Raw genomic sequence first — 20,458 nt, 5'->3', positions numbered from 1 at the left:
TAGAGAAACCCATAAAGCTATGGAACCCCTTGAGAGCAAGTAACCGGTGAATAAATTGTCATTTATGGGTAAACTATCCCTTTAATGAATGAATCATGGAATCAATCGTTCAAATGATTCGTTTAGAATGGCTGATTCATTAATAAACAAAACAAGAGACTTTATAATTGATATGCTGAATGTTTTCTCAATTAATTTGTTCAAAAACAGTCAGATTCATTCTGGAACAAAACACTGTAGTGTTGATCTAAGATGCACAAATGTTCGATTGTAAAACATAGATAATATTGTGTCTCAAATGCAACTCGCTCAGTCATATAAATTGTATGCAACATTTCAACAAGCGAGATCACATTTGTGATCCTGCTCACATGCAGATTTTCAGGAAAGTTGCACTCTTGCTAGTTTGATATTCTTGAACTTCTGCACCTAATGCTGACCTTCATATGAGTTGTTTTGTTTGTTTTAAATCATCAGTTTGAATGTTGAATATTCCTCTTCAGGCCAATAGTTGAATTGATATTAGAAAGTATAGCCTTTATATCTTCAATGACCTTTAAAAGGATAAACACACACAAAATACACACACCTTTCTGTTGAACACAAAGGAAGATATTTATAAGAATGTTTGACTTCCATAGATTTCTTTTGTTTCATACTATGAATGTCAACGGCTGCTTTTTCCCTCAACATTCATCAGAATATATTGTTTTGTGTTCATAAACATTTAAATCGTGTAAGTAAATGATTTTTGGATGAAAGTTCCTTTTAATTCGATTAATCCTACATCGTCAAGGCAGATGGAGCATCATGTTGATTAAATCTAAAACCTACTTTAGTATCTTTGAAGGAGCCTTTTGTTTTGCTTGTTCTGTCGCTTTTTTCTCTTTACTTTCTCCATCAGCACACTGACGGTCACCTCAACACTTCTGCCTAAAATCATATAACATAACACAATGCTTAAAACATGCTCAGAATTATGAATTGTAAGGATTTGTAAGGATTGCAAGGTTCGTAGGTACGGAAATCCTTAAAATTGCTTTAATTTTTATCTAAAGTTTTCAAGGTTTTGGTGGTGTTTGAATTGTGTTGCTTTCATAATAATTTATCTTACTAAATTGGTAATGATAATTATTTAAACACTTTTTAATAAAAATCTTAATAAAGAGAGCAAATGAGAGTAGTTCAATTGCCAAACATGCAACCCTTTTTCCCCTTAGAATACTATACTCATTCATTCAATTTCTTGTCGGCTAAGTCCCTTTATTAATCCGGGGTCGCCACAGCGGAATGAACCGCCAACTTATCCAGCAGGTTTTTACGCAGCAGATGCCCTTCCAGCCACAACCCATCTCTGGGAAACATCCACACACACATTCACACACACACTCATACACTAAAGACAATTTAGCTTAACCAATTCACCTGTACCGCATGTCTTTGGACTGTGGGGGAAACCGGAGCACATGGAGAAAACCCACGCGATGGCAGGGAGAACATGTAAACTCCACACAGAAACGCCAATTGAGCCGAGGTTCAAACTAGTGACCTTCTTGCTGTGAGGCGACAGCCGACAGCACTACTGCGCCACTGCCTCACCCAAATACTTTACTATATTATAATAAAACAAACAGCATATGTTATGATGTAATGTGATGAAATATGTATATGTATGTAATTTGCCACAAATATAAAGTGCTCAAAGTTTGAAAATGCTCCTGAAATGTGCTTAAAATGTGCTCAAATTTGACTTTATAAAGGGTTTGATAACACTGGATTTAGAATAGGCATCAAGTTATTTTATGCAAACCTTATTATTGTAGTAATGAACTGTGGTTTGTTCTCTTTAGGAGCGGTTTGAGGCTCTGTTTAGGATCTATGATGATCAGACGTCCTTCCAGATGTTCAAGAGCTTCAGAAGAGTTCGGATCAGCTTCAGCACTCCAGAGGCAGCTGCACGCGCTCGCATCGAGCTCCATGAATCGGATTTTAACGGCACTAAACTAAAACTCTACTTTGCACAGGTCAGTGTGCCAATGCTTGCTTTGGATTGTTTATTCAGAAGTGGAAGTTCACCTTCACGTTGTTCTAAATCTGTGTACTGATATTCTGAATCATAGTGATTCTAAGGGTCCTTAAGCTCAAAAAAATGAACCAAGCAACACAAGACAACCAACAACAGTCATTAATCCATGTGACTTGTGTACTATATTTAAGTTATGTGTACCAAACTCAAGGTAGATTTCCAAAGTCAAAAAATAGTTAAAAGTTTGGTCCGAATGCTTAAAATATTACAATAAAAAAAAAACCTTTCTTATTTTAAAACAGAGATTATTTTTGTTGGTTCTAAGCAGCCAGATAATCTTTTAGCATCCAGTCTTCAGTGTCATATGATCCTTCACTGATCAGTAATATTTTTGCTAACATGTTAAGTGTAAGTCTTAAAGTTATTTATTTTCACCTAATCTTACCCTCTAAATTTTACCTTCCTTAACTCTTTGGTCTATATTCACATATTCATGTCAAACAAGGGTTCAATAAAAATAAAATCTCTTGACACAGACATGTTTCTAGACAAGTTAAAAAGAACGGCATTTGTTAAGCTGACATGTCATTTTTCAATCCAGCAAAGCCTACAGCACAGGTATAGGTTGCTTCTGGGCTTGTTTATATATTTTCTTCCTTGTTTGGAGGTTTATCTCTTTTGGAGTATTTGTTTTCTGTTAAATACAACTAGATTTATTTTTGTATGTTGTTTTTATTTAAGAATTTTGCAATGTAATATCCAAAAACACAAAGGCAAAACACAAGGAAACAATAAAAAAGTGAACATAATGCAATTACTTTTACTAGCCAATTCAACAAAAGACAAAAAAAGTTCATTCACTTTAGGTTTAGTTCATTGCTTCAATATATCAAACTCTACCTGCTTTTAACCTGCTTTCAGTGATCTGATCACTTTAACATGACCATTTCCACCCCTATATTAACATGCATTCAAGTGTCTTGTGACCACTTGTCTTTGGATTTCTTTGAGACCCTTCCTCACTGTCTACATCACTTTAGTGCTCATTGCGACTCAGAAATACAATTGAACGAACAAACCATGTGGATGGCAGCTATAGAGGTGATGGTATTGATTTTTTTTATCCTTTCTTACCGCGGTTATGAAGCAACAAATCACTCAGATTAATGATTAACCGCACTCCCATACATCATTCATCTGCTGTAGATGTAGATCTATGTTTTCCATAGTAGGGAAAACAAATACTATCCAGCCTCTTTAAAATATCTTCCTATTTTTTTAACAGAAGAAAGAAAGCCGGTCACATTTTATTTTGATGGTCCGTTTGTTGAACTTCAGTTACACTGCATCTACATGCCAACTAATTCTCATTAGATTATAAGTAGACTGTTAGGTTGGGGTTAGAGTTAGTATAAGTTGACATGTACTTGCATAGTTTCTTTTAATCAGTTAAATGTCTGTTGAAGGAGCAGTATCTTCTTCTTCTTTGGCCTTAGTCCCGTATGGTTGCGGGGTCGGCTCTTTGGAACAAGCCATTTTAGACTTGTCCATATGATAACAACTTTTTTACACATTTCGGCGGGCCTGACGTCTGGGCCTGTCACCCTCATACACTACGGACAATTTAGCCTACCCAGTTCACCTGCAGCATGTCTTTGGACTGTGGGGGAAACGGGAGCACCCGGAGGGAGGGAGAACATGCAAACTCCTCACAGAAATGCCAACTGAGCCGAGGTTCGAACCAGCGACCTTCTTGCTGTGAGACGACAGCACTACCTGCTGCGCCAGTATCAGCAGATATTAAGCAGAAAATCAACTAATACTCAAATTTACCATCAAAATATAGTGTTAACAGAAACCCATGTGGGTTTGAAACAGGTAAAGGGTGAGTAAATCAACACAGAGTTTTCATTTTTAGCTGAACTAGCCCTACTCCTTTATGCACATCAAATAATTTAATGTGAGAAACTGATTTTATGAGAAACATTATTCTTGCATTGCATTCATAACCTACTTTTGCTTTCCTCCACATAAAATAAGTAATAAACTGTTAACAGAATTTGGTCTTTTTAATAGGCTATCATGAATTAAGCCACGTTAAACCTGTTTTGCTCTCAGAGGATAACGCCTAACATAATTTAATGCGCTGTTTTCGTATTCAGGGTTCAACTATTTCAACTGTTTTTAACAATCTGAATACGGCATTCGCATTTATATAACATTTGATTAATGCATTAAGCCATGTTAATCGTTTTATGTCCCGATCCACAGGTCCTTGCTGAAACTGCACTGTAACATTCCATAGGGCTTGCCTTAGCGTAAGCTTGTGTAATGCACACAACAGCACAGGAAGCTGTGTTAATTCATTTTTCTGTGGCTTTTGAATGTACGACAGAAGACATTAGATGATGAAAAGCAATGATGTGTTTGTAGTTCATCTCACACACCATATGCACTACTGTACCTTTCACTAGTAGAAAAAAAAAAGTTTAGTCATGTGATTTCTGTCACAGGCCAACTGGCAGCTACCATTTTAAATGCAGTCTGTGTGCTTTTGTACAATGCAGGGAAGTATGAATAACCTTGCTTTTGCTCTGCTTTTACACAATACATCCCATAATGATCACCTGTTAGGTCAACAGGCAGAGAGAACAGTAGGTGTACTGTGGGTGGTCTTTTGTTGTTGTTGTTTGAGCACATTTGACATTACGAAAACAACAACAAAAAGTGGTGGTCAAAAGTGGACAAAATAAAAGTAATTTCATTTTAACCCCTGAACACACTTGTGTTTAGACTAGAGTCATCTAGTCGTGCATATTCAATCCAATAATAACAATTATACAATAATGCATATTAGTGCCACATCTAAATAAAAGCAGTCACGGGAAGTTTGCACTGACTATAACAGGGCTGCCCAAACTTTTTCGTATGAAGGGCCAAAATCCAAGCTTGATTGGGAGTTGTGGGCAGAAAGTAAATATAGCAAACTGTATTATGTTGCCACGTAATTTCCCCATTTATTTCAATATATATATGAATAAATAGAAAACCATATTTACTATTACCTTCTAATTTTTTGAAAATGTATATTATTTTAACAAACTTATTACAATAAAACCTTTTCAAAAAAGGGTTAAAAATCAGGACCGGGGCAACACGGTGGCACAGTGGATAGCACTGCCGCCTCACAGCAAGAAGGTCGCTGGTTCAAGCCTCGGCTGGGTCAGCTGGCATTTCTGTGTGGAGTTTGCATGTTCTTCCCGTGTTCACGTGGGTTTCCTCCAGGTGCTCCGGTTTCCCCCAGAAGTCCAAAGACATGCGCTATAGGTGAATTTGGTAGGCTAAATTGACCGTAGTGCATGTGTGTGAATAAGTGTATGGATGTTTCCCAGTGATAGGTTGCATCCGCTGGAAGTGCATCTGCTGTGTAAAACATGTGCTGGATAAGTTGGCGGTTCATTCCCCTGTGGCAACCCCTTTTTAAAAAAGGGACTAAGCCGAAAAGAAAAATGTAAAAAATCCAAACAATGGAGTTCAATGCCGAATACACTAGTTATGCTGAAGCTGCCTTTGCCTTGATTTGCATGTTTTTGTCTACTGCTTTGTCCCCTATTCGTTAAGTGACAGTGCGTACATTTTTTAAAAATCTGATTCATTTAAAACATTTATTGGAAACATTGAGCTGTTTTTAAAGCTCAACAACAAAAAAATGAACAGACAAAAGGTTACATTAAAATACAAATGAGAATCTCTGATGAAGGCATTCCCCAACCAATCCCAATCATTTTCCTTCTGGCAGGCCAAATCAAAATGACACTCAGGCCCTAGTTTGGGCATCTCTGCACTATAACATCATAAACCAAGAGACTAACGTAAGAAGTTTGGTTCATTTAACACATTGCCTTTGACTTTGTTCTTGGAGAATTATAGGAAGCAGCATGAGCTGACATCTCAGCCTGCCAGTTTAATATTAGAGCATCATTCTCCTCTCTCTGAGCTCTTTCAGCTGTGGATAATCACAGAACACACTGTTCTCAAAACATTATACACACGTGCACACACACACACACACAGGTTTTTTTAAATTTTTTTTTGTGAATTGTGGGGGGATTCCATAGGCGTAATGTTCAAACTATTTGTCTCTTTCTCTCTCTGTGACTAACTGTCATTTCCATTTATCTTGTCAAATTAGACAGACACAATTATGTTTGTACAATCATCATGTAGTATGTGTTCTCCGCGTGTTTTATTGTGTGCTCAGAAAGAGCGGACACATGTTTGTGTGTCTGGATCTGATCTGGAACACAGTGTTTGTTTGAATCCTGAAATAATAGTTCCGTCAGCGGGATGTAACTACGGTGCCAGTACTCCTTCAAATCGATTTGATCTGGAACTTGAACTGTGCTATATTTAACTCGGAGGGTATATTTAGATAAATAGGAAAGTGAGAGTGGTTTGTTCTTACTGTTTGGTCTTCCTTTGTGGCTACAGGTGCAGAATTCGGGAGACGATGTGGACAAGGCGTACCTGGCTCCACCTCAGCCGGTCAAGCAGTTTCTCATCTCTCCACCTGCGTCTCCACCTGTGGGATGGAGCCAGAGTGAAGACGCTACACCTGTCATTAACTACGACCTGCTGTGTGCTGTGGCCAAACTGGGACCAGGTACTAAACACACACACACACAAACATGCACACACAGGTTTGTTTTTGTAAGTAGTGGGGACATTTGATAGGTTTCCATTGTCTATGTACTTGACAAACTGTATTTTCTATTACCCTACACATAACCCTACCCCTTACAGGAAACAGGTTTTACTTCACTACTCATTCTGTATCATTGATAAGCTTTTATAAGATTTAATTGACAACCCTCTTGTAATATCTTTGTCATAACCATATCATTATAAACATTAGTGTCCTGATATGTCACAAAAACATGCACACACACCGGCACATGTTTGTACTGTTGTCTTTGTGGACCCTTCCTATAAGGTATTTTCCATCCTACACCTAGCTATAAACCAAACTGGCACAGATTTGCATTTTTGATACATTCAGATAAAGAAAATTAGGTGTTTTTACTGATTTTGGTATATTTGAAAGGTGCACACACAAATGCATATCATATGAACATATGCTACAATCTCCCACACATAACAAACAGGCTGGGTAAATATGTGCAACCATCTGTCCTAACTGACTCAAACTACATTTTCACACCAGCCATGAAGAAACACAACACACATGAACTTCTGCAGATAGAACTCCAGAAGCATTCAAGTATGGCAGTCTTAAATGGATTGTTCACCCAAAAAAGAACATTTACTCACTATTTACTTTCCCTCAAGTGATTCCTAACCTTTATGAGTTTCTTTATGAATCCTCTACTTTGAAAAAAAGAAGATATTTTGAAGAATGCTGAAAACCTGTGACCGTTGACTTCAAAATGAGGAAAAATAAGTACTATGAAATGAATTATTACAGGTTGTCAGCTTTCTTCAGTATATATTTTTGGGGTTCAACAAAGAAAGAAACTCAAATTTTTTTGATTAAGTGATGGTTGATGACAGAATGTTGAGTTTTGGATAAACTATGCCTTTAAATTGACTGCAAACAGGATGTTTGTAACAATCTATCAGATTACTTTTTGTGACATGCTTTCATGATCGAAAAGTGTGTTTTGTGAAGTATTTTGATTTAATTTAGGACATTATAGTTAACCAAAACTGGAATTATGAAAAAAAGAAAGAAAACAGTTCAAATAAGGTTTAAAAAGATGCAAATGAATAAATGATACTGTATTAAAAACTCACGTCAACTAGTTGCCAAGCTAAATATATGCCATTTCATTTAGTTTAACCTAAAACTGCAATAATACAAACTAAAACTAACATTAAATTGGTTGTAACCTTTTAGGAACAATTGCTCCTAAAAATGACAAAAGCACACAATCAAATCATTACAAGTAAAAAAAAGGAATCTAAACTTAAAATGAAAGAAGAAAATACAAATAATTAATGAAAACCGCTGCAGTTATTTAATTATACACAAGTTCCACTCCTGCACTACCATTCAAAACTTTGAGATCAGAACATACACTCTCCAGCCACTATTTTAGGTACACCTGCCTTGTATCAATGGTTTAGCCTGGTGGTGGTGGTGGTGTAATGGTGTGGGGGATATTTTCTTGGCACACTTTGGGCCCCTTAGTACAAATTGAGCATTGTATCAACGCCACAGCCTACCTGAGTATTGTTGCTGACCATGTCCATCCCTTTATGACCACAGTGTACCCATCTTCTGATGGCTACTTCCAGCAGGATAATGCTTCATGTCATAAAGCACAAATCATCTCAGACTGGTTTCTTGAACATGACGATAAGTTCACTTTACTCAAATGGCCTCCAGAGTCACCAGAGATCAATCCAATAGAGCACCTTTTGGATGTGGTGAAATAGGAGAGTCGCCTCATGGATGTACAGTCGACAAATCTGCAGCAACTGTGTGATGCTATAATGTCAATATGGACCAAAATCTCTGAGGAATATTTCCATAGATTGAATCTATGCTATGAAGGATTAAGGCAGTAAAAGGGTATTAGTAAGGTGTACCTAATAAAGTGTATTTGTAATGTACTTTAAAGCAATGTTTTGCTAGGCAAGACTAGATTTCTTTGACGGAAACTGTAAAGAAATTAAAGTAGCTTTTATAGTGTAATATACAATAAAATCTAAAATATGTCAAAATGGGCAGTTCATTCTGCTGGGGCAACACCAGATTAATAAAAGGACTAAGCCGAAAAGAAAATGAATGAATGAATATGTCAAAATGTGGGTGACGCGGTGGCGCAGTAAGTAGTGCTGTCGCCTCACAGCAAGAAGGTCACTAGTTTGAGCCTCGGCTGGGTCAGTTGGCGTTTCTGTGTGAAGTTTGCATGTTCTCCCCATGTTAGTGTGGGTTTCCTTCAGGTGCTCTGGTTTCCCCCACAGTCCAAAGACATGCGGTACAGGTGAATTGGGCAAGCTAAATTGTCTGTAGTGTATGAGTGTGAATGAGTGTGCATGGATCTTTCCCAGTGATGGGTTGCAGGAGGAAGGGCATTTGCTGTGTTAAACATATGCTGAATAAGTTGGCGGTTCATTCCGCTGTGACGACCCCTGATAAATAAAGGGACTTAGCCAAAAGGAAAATGTAATATGTCAAAATGCATATATTGGAAATGTAATAGTATTTAATGTAACCGTGTCATTTTTTATCAACTTAATGCATCCGCAAAACTTAAGAGTCAAGGTACATGTATGCAATCCTTATTAATGATTCAATAAACATTATTACAAAGTTGTACTGACAAAATCCAGAATATAGTGTGAGGAGCTTACAGATTTGGAAAAGGTTGAGAATTCTTGATCAAATTAACTGTCAATGACATTTAAAATGCGACTCCGATGTGTTACATATATTTTTAAGCCACGTTTGCAGTCATGTTAAGAGATCCCATTTCCCTCCTCTCTCTCTGTCTTCCCATCATTTCCTAGCATCCTTCTGCTATATTGTAAGATATTGTTTTAGTTTAGTTTAAGTCTGATTGAAAGCTGAAAGACTGAAGTCAGAAGGGGCAGCAGTGAGCAGAAATGTACAGCGTGCGTCTTATATGTGCTGTGTTTGTTCGCCCTCTGCTGGTGAATAAAGAATCATATCATCACGCACGCACACACACACACACACACACACACACACACACACACACACACACACACACACACACACACACACACACACTCCAAACCATCATCTCTCATTATTACAGCAGCCCTCTTTCTGTTTCTCGGTGTATGTTTTTGTGTTTATGTGTGTGCTGAATGCTAGTGCTTTTATTACTCAATCATTAGGATGTACTATACTGTACATCTGTTTACAGCCAGGTCTAATCTTTTAATGGCCTTCAAATCTCCTATCTTTTGTTAGAGAGAGGACATTTATCTGGATTATTCAGTGCACCTCAAAGCATTCCGCTGTTGTCTGAGATCATCTTAATGTTTAGTGCCATGTTTTTTTTTTTTTTTTTTTGTCTGGGTTACTGATATAATTATTATCTTGATATTAATTATAATGAATTCTTCAGGTAAGAGTTGATATTATAGCAGTGGTAAGTCTGTAAGGTCAGACATGATCAGTGCTGGCAGCTTTTAATTGACAAACAGGAGTAGATCACAAAGCAGGTGAAAGTCCCAGAAGCATTTTTAGAAAATCACCATGTAGATTTGATGATCATGATATTAAAAATAATTATGTATGTTTGTATATCATCTCAATACAGCACCATGATGAACTAGAGGCAAACATCGACTTTATTATTATTATTATTATTATTATTATTACTACAGATATAAATAATAAATCAATAAACTTGAAAATGTTTTGCTGCTTGTTCAAACTACTTATTTAAAATAAGCCGAAACAACATGATAGAAATCTAATTGATTTGTGTTGGGACAACATGAAGGATCTTGTGTGTGTGTGTGTGTGTGTGTGTGTGTGTGTGTGTGTGTGTGTGTGTGTGTGTGTGTGTGTGTGTGTGTGTGTGTGTGTGTGTGTGTGTGTGTGTGTGTGTGTGTGTGTGTGTGTGTATTAGTTAGGGCTGTGTGATTTTTGGAAAATATAAAAAAAAAAAAAAATTTCCTTTCCTTTCTTTTTTTTGACAGATATTTCAATTTGATTTGCGATTTAATTTTGTTTTCAAGTTTCAGCTCAATAATCTGTATTGTAGCTTCTTACTGCTAAAATGCAGTGAGTGTTACTTTAAAAGACATTAACTTCAACATTTGTTCAAATTTGTTTTTAAATATTCAGAAATGACCCACTCATGTCTCTCAGCAGCAAACAGTAAGCTCAAATAAAATGACCGTATCTTTCTGTTAACTAGTTCAACTCAAATCAGAGAGATATTTCAGCTTATTATAAAAACAAAAAATAATATTTATAAAAATGCAGAACAGTCAGCAAACTGAAATGACTGATAACAGGCAGATTGAAAAGTTCTGATTGGACAGAACGAAAGTGTGCTCACTCAACTGGCTAGTAATACTGCTATAAGTTCATTTAAAATCAGTTTTTACACCATTATATGTACAGCATTCTCAATGTACGCCATAAGAACAAAGAGGATTCTTGCAGGAGAAAGGGAGCTGTTTAGTTGTTGTCAGTACATCAAAGGTCAACATTTAGGTGAAAGACAATACACAATGTTTGTCCTACCTACATTTTCCATCCTATATTTCTTCAGTCATCAAGTAGTTCACTTTTAACTGTAATATATATATATATATATATATATATATATATATATATATATATATATATATATATATATATATATATATATATATATATATAGTTGAAGTTAGAATTATTATCCCCCTCCTGATTTTTTTTTCTTTTTAAAATACTTCCCAAATAATGTTTAATAGAGCAAGGACATTTTCACACTATGTCTGATAATATTTTTTTCTCTGGAGAAAGTCTTTTTTGTTTTATTTTGCCTAGAATAAAAGCTTTTTTTTTTTTTTTTTTTTACATTTTAAGGTCAAAACTAGTAGCCTCTTTAAGCTATTTTTTTATTCGAGTCTACATAACAAACCATCATTGTACAATAACTTGCCTAATTACCCTATCATGTCTAGTTAACCTAATTAACCTAGTTAAGCCTTTAAATGTCACTTTAAGCTGTATAGAAGTGTCTTGGAAAATATCTAGTCAAATATTCTGTACTGTCATCATGGCAAAGATAAAATAAATCAGTTATTAGAAATGAGTTATTAAAACTATTATGTTTAGAAATGTGTTGAGAAAATCTTTTTCTCAGTTAAACAGAAATTGGGGGAAAAAATAAACAAGGGGGCTAATTATTCTAACTTAAACTGTATATGTATATATAAATATAAAAAAATATATATATATATATATATATGATGTTAGATACAGCAGATGTCCACCGGCTGAGTAGACCATAATCTGTGCTTTATCTGTGTAGGTGAGAAGTACGAGCTGCACGCGGGTACAGAGTCCACTCCAAGTGTGGTGGTCCACGTGTGCGAGAGCGAAACCGAGGAAGAAGAAGAAGCTCGACCCAAAGCCAAGATAGTCCAGACCAGACGCCCCGACGGGCCCCCGAAAATCTACAACTAAACCCATCGCCTCACCGCACATGTTTCTCTCTCTCTCTGTGTCTCTTTCTCTCATCCAGGAGAAAGACACGCTTTATTTCAATAACAAAAAAACAAGCTAAATAAGACATGGATGGGTTTTGGATGGGTGCCCAGTGCACAGGTGACGCGTGCTGTTCTGAACGGGACTCGTGGACTGAACACACTGTCTCACCGCCGCCTCACGGGACAGATAGGGGGGACCATGAGCCTGCGACCCCCTTCTCACCATCATAGCACTTTCATTCCCTCATTTTAGACTCTTTGTACTGTAGCATTAAAGAGCAGTAATTGTATTTACCAGTCGTAGAAGTAGGTCACATGTAAACTTTGTTACGTTTCTCACTTTGATTGATCATCAAAGGGGAAAAAAAAACGCTTTCAAAGACGGATTTATTTTGCTTTCTCCATTTTATTCTCTCATATCGGTCAGGTCGGCTCATGCGGAGGTGCATTTTTGTCGTTCATAGCCTACACCATGCTAGAATGGGACGACGAGTCAAACGTAAAGAGAGAAGGTGATGAGGGGAAGGTGTTTACGGAGTTAGATGTGTATTATTATTCTTACTGTGTATTTGATACCACACATTTTTGCATGCTAACTGGCGTATTTTATACACTATATTAAAGCATATATCTGACCGCTGTCTTTCTGATGATTGGCCTTGGAAAGCAAAGTAACGGTCAGATGGACAATTCTGCATTTCTTTTTTTTTTTTGTGTATTTGTACGTATAGCGCAACGTTCACTCGCAGGCCTGATAAATGAAAAGGGAAAAGCACATGTTTTGATTGATCTTTTTGTTTCTTAGCCTTTTCTGAATACAGATTCTGTACGGTACAGAGATGATGTTTCAGAGTCTACACTGGGATGTGTTCAGATTATTGATTTCCAGAATGCTTGATCATTCACATTAGTGTTTTTTCCATTGCCAGATCCAATTTTGAAAGGAGAGTTCATCCAAAAATGAAAAAAACGTACTTGGTTAAGTAAGAATCACTTTAATTTTGAGGAATGTTGGTGACCAATCTGTTGTGGCGCCCACTGACTTCAATTGTTTTTGGAAAATAACACATTTCTCAATCAAGGATCTGGAAGAACGTCACTTGTTTGGAATGACATGAGAGTGAGTAAATATTTTTGAGTGAACAATCCCATGTCCATGTTTGTTCTAGCTTATAAACCTACACTGTGTTCATTCATACCAAAACGGTTTATATTGAAGGTGTGTTGTAGTAATAATGTACAGTCAGTAAGGCAGAACGCTGCTATTGACCAATCAGAGAGGCATGAAATAACCCCGCAAACAATTTTGTGTTTAATAAACGTCTAATAGACATCTACACATAGATAGCTTTGCTAAAACAAGGCTATACTTGGGCTGTCAGTGAAAATCTAATAGACATCTTAGAATAGTCCACAACTAGACTAGTCGTCAAACAGACAGATTAGACAGATGTGTAGTCATTCATTTCTGTTTATTTAATGACTAGTCTAGTTTTGGCCTGTTTTTAGACATCTTTTCACTGACAGCCCAAGTTTAGTCTTGTTTTAGACAAGACTACTATGTTTAGACGTCTATTTGACATCTTTTAAAAACAAAAGATGCTTGCTAGGAAGAGACATTATAATCAGCCTTATTAAAAGTCACTTTCAAGAAAAAGAAAATGATCAATTGTATTTTAAAAAGTCAAAAGAGCAACTGGTATTCCTATGACTTTCTTAAACGGCATGCGTACATGCGAGACAAAAGATCTTTGAGTCTTTTATTTAAAGCCAATCCTTCCCTCCTTTAGACAATAAGCTTTTAAACTTTTTCTTGATTTGGTAGCTCTGCATGCTGTGACTTTTGCATAGATGCAGTCTTTCCCTGTTTGTATTCGCCGCTCTGAATGCAGCCCTTTTTCTCCTGCCTGTTTCACCCTGACGGTGTTTCATCTTCACCGGGACGGAAAAAACATGGGTGAAAAAAAAATGATAACCAGCATGAACACATTTTTTGGACTCTTTGAGTTGAAGGAAGACATGAAGTATATGGAGCAAAATTTGTACTGAGCTGTTACAGATAAGCCTGTCGTCGGCAGCGTAATGTATTGATATTTTTTACTGTCTTTAAGGCTGTTGTTGCAGTTGCTTCGTATCAGTAAAAAGAAAAATCTCCTTTTTTAATGAAAGATGGTCAGTTTTATCACTGTTGCTGTTCTGTTTGGATATAGGTATCGTCTAGTACTGTAACTGTAGTTCATAACCCGTGAACACAAAGCAATAATTTACAGTTATATGTCTGTGCCCTGTATGGAATGGGTTTATTTGTTTTGATTTTGTTTTTGGGTTTTTTTGGCTGAGGTGTTTCTCTGACTCTTAGCTTGCTTATGTTGGTGTAAATATGATTGTTATTTGTTTCTCATTGGCATATAAATATATGAATTAAAAGTATATATAAAGAACTGATTCCTAAAAGCAGTTGTACTGTGTTTATTTCGCTCGAGTATTCTAGTAGATGACTGAAATGTGTGCATTTAGATTCACTTATCCCAAATGTTTAAAAATGGTGTTATGCATGTAGCCTTGTTAATAGTATCCCATATGAACATGGTTGGCATTTATTTTCTCCAGGGTTTTGATTAAACACATTTCTTAGGTTTAAAATTAGAAAACCATTTGATATGAACCACCCCCCTCCCCCTGATAATTATATATCAGTTTAATGAAATCCATTTCCACCAAAAATGTAAAGACAATTATTACCTAAATAATAAATATTATTAATATATAAAAACTAATTCAACAGCTTTAATGTCTTAGTCCCTGCAAAGCAAAATTCCAATGGTAGAGTTACAGCTGTCAAAGAAAAAAACATAACATTGAAAAAAATCAGTTTTTCAAACAGTTCAGAGTCAAAAGTGACGTAAATACTGGTGTACATACAATAGACAGAAGTAAATACATAGCACAATAGTGTCATCTAACAAAACGTTCGAGGTTACTAAAGTAACCTAAAGTAATAAGAAGCACTATAAGTGGATTTGATTGTAAAATCCACGCATTGGGAGATTCGGTTCAGAAGCTACTCGTCTGAAAGAGTATTGAACGGGCCAATTAAGAATGAATTGGCAGCGCAAGCCTGCGCAGGTGAGCGGCATAAGCATTCAACTGAGTATATAAGCTCACCTGGCGCCAGCAGACGCTATCCTTTTTAAGCTGAAGAGACTTTCAACAGCTAAGGGACAGTCATTATGGCGACGGAGTATAGTGCTTCCGTTCCCCTCCTCGGGGAACGAAGGGTTACTTTAGTAACCTCGAACGTTCCCCTTCGGGGGGAACTTCAGCACTATAAGTGGATTTGATTGTAAAATCCACGCATTGGGAGCCCATTGAAAGCGCCATAATGACTGCACCTTACCAACACCCCCGATGAGGAGATAGTCAAGCAAGCGTGACGCACCCACATCATGAGGGGCGCGGTCCTCCAACGTGTCCCTGGCCCTAATTTATCCTACTTCAACAGAAGTTTTACGAATTTATATATATTTTTTGGGAAGTCGTGAGCATCTAGATAATTCTAGGAAAATACGACAGTACGTTGGGAAGCGTGCAATCCCGATAGGGAGGACGCTGCGGAGGCCATCCGTTACCCAAGGGGGGGATAGATGGCAGAATTTACATATGGACTAGCCCTAAAAAGGTGGAGTACGCATAGCAAAAGAGTGGTTAGCGGGGAGGGAAGACACGGGTCCGCCCAGGGGGGGGACTTAACCGTGGCTGAATAAGCATATGGGATCGCCTAGTGGGGACCACGCATAGCAGGCACCTTTACCCAAAACGCGGGCTGACCAGCGGGCAGACCTACAACGTAGTGGGCCAGCAAGTGACTCCTCCGCTGAGTCAGTGCTGGGGGCCACGGAGGAATCTGCAGGGCTCACCTGACGGGGAACTTTACTGACAGATAAAAAGGCGCACGTATCTCCGTGTTAGGGAAAATGGCGCAGCAAGCGTGTTTCAACACCCTACCGAATTGTTTCCTCAATCACCAAGGGTTACCTAATACCCTTGAGGAAACCGGCTCCACTCGCAGATTGTAAAACCTTGCAAATGTGTTGGGTGTCACCCAGCCCGCAGCTCTACAGATGTCTGTTAGAGGGGCGCCGCGTGCGCGCGCTCGAGAGGATGCGAAGCTCCGAGTGGAGTGCGCACGCGCTCTCGGGGGACGCGGCTCATCTCGGCTCTGATAGTGAAAGAAAGGCATCCACAATCTAGTGGGAACTTATTTCGGTACGGCACTTCCCTGCTGCCGACCGCTATAACAGACGAAGAGCTGCTCAGATGATCTAAACTCTGAGTGCGGTCCGGATAATACGCAAAACGCGAACTGGACAATAAAGAAGGGCTGGGTCTGCCTCCTCCGAGGGCAGCGCTTGCAGGCTCACTACCTCGTATTAAAACGGAGTGGTAGGAACCTTGGGCACATATCGCGGGCGGGGTCTCAGGACGTGAGAGAAGCCAGCCCAATTACAGGCACGAGTCACTGACCGAAAAATGCCTCCGGGTCCCCGACCCTCTAATCGATATCAACGCGACCAGCAGAGCTGTCTTCAGGGACAGAAGATACTGAGTCGAGGATCGAAGGGATCTGACGCGGCTTGTGTAGCGAGGGCGAGATCCTAAGAGGGCATGAGAGGGGGCGGGGTGGATAATTCGCTTAACGCCCCTGAGGAACCGGATGATGAGGTTATGCGTTCCCACGGTGCCGCCAGCCACCGCGTTATGAGAGCGGAGATGGCAGCCACGTAACCTTGAGTGTGGAGGGCGACAGCCTGCTCTCCAACTTCTCTCGGCGTAAAGAAAGCACAACGCTGATCTGGCAAATTACGGGGGTCTTCTCAGCGAGAGACACACCATTCAGTGAATAGACTCCACGTCAGGGCATAGGCGCGCTCGGGGAGGGGGCTCTAGCCCGAGTGACGGTATTAGCCACCGCAATCGGAGGTTACCTAAGTCTTCCGGCATGAAGCGGCTGCGGATGCCATATGCCCCAGGAGCCTCTGAAATAGTTTCAGTGGGACCACTATTTTACTGTCGAGCTCTCTCAGACAGTACAGCATCAGCTGAGCGCGCTCTCCGGAGAGGCGCGCTGCCATGGTGACCGAGTCCAGCTCCAGCCCGAGAGAAGAGATCCTCTGCACGGGGGCGAGTTTGCTCTTTTCTCGGTTGACCTGAAACCCCCACAGGTGGAAGTGCCAGAGCACTTTGTCTCTGTGCATAATCAACTGCTCCGAGAGAGGGCAAAAATCAGCCAGTCATAAAGAAATTGAGTATGCAGATGCCCGCGAGCCGAAGGGGCGCTGAGGCACCCTCCGCGGGCTTGGTGAGGACCCGCGGAGACAGAGAGAGCCCGAAGGGGAGGGCTTTGTATTGCCAAGCTCGACCTTCAAACGCAAACCGCAGAAACTGTCGGTGGCGAGGAAGAGTGGAGACATGGAAATACGCGTCCATCAGGTCTAATGCTGCAGACCAACCCAGAGGACGAACGCACCGGAGGATGCGCTTCTGCGTGAGCATTCTGAACGGCAGCTTGTGCAGGCAGCGGTTCAAAACGCGCAGATCTAGGATTGGCCGTGACCCACCGCTCTTTTTGGGCACGATGAAGCGTGGGCTGTAAAACCCGCTCTCCATCTCGGCTGGAGGGAGCGGCTCGATTGCATCCTTCGCCAGGAGGACAGCAATCTCCTCTCGCAAGACAGGGGCGGACAGGGGGCTGACCCTGGTGAATACACACCCGTGACTTGGGGGGCCGTTTCGCGAACTGAATCGCATAGCCGAGTCTGATTGTGCGTATGAGCCACCGCGAAGAGCTGGCCCGCGCTAACCAGGCAGGCAGAGTTCTCGCTAATGGACTCATCGCTACAATCGCTGACGTACCAGCAGTGGGGCAGCGCGGAGTGGGTGTGCTGATCCGGGAAGCTCGCGGGTCCCACGGAAAAGCTGGAGGTGAGATATTTGCTCTCACTCCAAACCCGAGCTCCGGAGGGGAGGCTCGAGGGGTGGGAGAAAGGAGACCGTCCTCCCAGCGCTCGTGAGCCACTGGCGAAACGCACCGAATCGGCAAGCTAGAAAGCATAGCGTCCCAGACTGGCAGATTTCGGGCTGTCACATCTGGGGAAGTGAAAAGTGCCCTTTCATAATGTTTTCATGGCAGTAAAAAGTGCCGTTGGAAATGGGGCCCCGCCCTCCAGCGGGGAAAGAGCAAGTTCCCTCTTCTCCAGATGGCCTGTCCCAGGGGCGCTTCGCGGTCCGTTGCCGGACTTAGCGGCGTTCTGGGCAGGGGGGCTGCCTGCTTCCGAGGTGCCCGACGCGCTCGCTTCGCCGGAGGCGTGTGCGGGGGCGGAGCAGCTCTCGTAGGCGGGCGCCTTCGGCGAGGAGCAGGTATGAATGGCACGGCGGGCGGAGCGGGCTACGGACAGCCGATAAGACATCACCCACCAACTGCTCTCTCACCGCCTTGAATTCCTGGGTGAATTCACAGACAGTGTCGCCGAACCTGGCTGGGGATATGGGGAAGTCAAGAAAGCGGACTTTGTCGACTTTGCGCATATCAGCCAGGGGTGGCGCTCCTGGACCACTAATGTGGACATCGTCCTCCCCAACGCACACGCAGCGGACTCAGTAGTCCGAAGAGCTAAGTCGGCGGCGGTGCGAAGCTCGTAAGCCTGGGTTAGACCCACCCTCGTGCAGCTCGGCCAGCGCCTGCGCTTGGTAGCTCTGGTAGGTGGCTATCGCATGCAAGGCGGAAGCAGCCTGGCCCGCAGCTATGTAAGCTCTAGCTCCGAGGGAGGTAGATAACTTACAGGCTTTGGATGGGAGACGAGGCGGACCCCGCCAAGAAGAGGCGCCGCGCGGATTTACCGCCATCGCGCACTCAACCTGAGGAATCGCCACATACCCCCTGGCTGTTTCACCGTCAAGAGTGGTTAGGGTGGAGGAACACGCAGCACGAGCAGAAAAAAGTGCTTTACAAGACCGCGTGAGCCTACTGTGCACCTCCGGGAAGAAGGGAACGCCCCTCTAGTCGGTCCGGCCGCGGAGCTGGGGGATAAACCATCTCCAACCCACGGCCGAAGCAGCCCGGGAAAGCACGGCTAACATGTCCGTTTCAGGATCCGTAGTGACAGCGCTCACCAGCCCGAAGGGGGCGAGCGGGTCTGGATCATCATCGGACAATGAAAGCCCACCCTCCGATGCCGCGGTGGACATCTGGTCTCCGGTGTCATCGGGCGTAAGGGCTACCATCTGTTAGACGGATCGCTTCCCCCGCCCGAAGCTTGGATGGAGCGCTTAGAGGAGCGGGAGGTCCGCGGGCCCGTGGGCGACGGATTATCTCTCGCTGAAACCCTCAGATCTGCCCGAGTGCCCGCTGCAGAGCAGGGGACAACGGGGGTGGTTCGCCCTTTTGCAAAGGCTAACCGCGATCTTGCGCAACAGTCATGGCATCGCAATGACGACATGAACTGCCCGCGAGCAGCGCATTAACATGCTGGACCCCCAGACATGTAACGCAGTGCCCGCGCCCATCATCCGAAGACAGGAAACCACCACATCCAGAAACGCACAGTCGGAGCGCCGTCCTGATAAGGACGTGCTGCACGACTGTGTTGCTCTTTCTGTGAAGTTTGCAACTTTATACGCACCGCTCTGGAGGACCGGACCCAAAGAACGCCAGGCAAGGGAGAAACCCAGCTCGACCGTCTGCCACTGCGTGTACACACTCTGGACCGGGAGAATGCTCTCGTTCGCTCAGAATCGCTGGTCACAGCAGGAGGAACCCTCATCGACTCGATCAGAAAGTCTCTGAAGCGAAAAGGAAGGATAGCGTCTGCTGGCGCCAGGTGAGCTTATATACTCAGTTGATTGCTTATGCCGCTCACCTGCGCAGGCTTGCGCTGCCAATTCATTCTTAATTGGCCCGTTCAATACTCTTTCAGACGAGTAGCTTCTGAACCGAATCTCCCAATGCGTGGATTTTACAATCAAATCCACTTATAGTGCTGAAGTTCCCCCCGAAGGGGAACAAGTGTTTTCAGTGTATCTTACTAAGGATTTATGTAGACATTTAACAGAAATAGTTAAATAGCTTAGTAACAAATAAAGCCGATTCTGTTTGTGGAGTTGCTTAATTAACCTGATGAGCTGAGATTTTGAGAGGTTTATGAAGTTTTCAGTTGAGTTTCTAAG

At 41.4% G+C, this 20,458-nt stretch overlaps 1 protein-coding gene across 3 annotated transcripts in view; it reads left to right on the top strand.

The window, feature by feature from the left end:
* rcan3 (regulator of calcineurin 3) overlaps positions 1-14,689 on the top strand; it is a 45,367-nt gene extending 30,678 nt beyond the window's left edge. For all 3 annotated transcript variants that reach the window (NM_001005392.1, XM_073926979.1, XM_005158490.5), the window contains 3 exon segments: positions 1,851-2,024; positions 6,518-6,689; positions 12,058-14,689. In NM_001005392.1, coding sequence (NP_001005392.1) covers positions 1,851-2,024; positions 6,518-6,689; positions 12,058-12,212 — 501 coding nt within the window. In that variant the 3' untranslated portion in view covers positions 12,213-14,689.
* Positions 14,690-20,458: the final 5,769 nt, after the last annotated feature.

Source organism: Danio rerio, chromosome 17, assembly GCF_049306965.1.
Source record: "Danio rerio strain Tuebingen ecotype United States chromosome 17, GRCz12tu, whole genome shotgun sequence".
Taxonomy (NCBI): domain Eukaryota; kingdom Metazoa; phylum Chordata; class Actinopteri; order Cypriniformes; family Danionidae; genus Danio; species Danio rerio.
The sequence above is the reverse complement of the archived record's forward strand: the minus strand, read 5'-3'. Positions and strand labels throughout refer to the sequence as shown.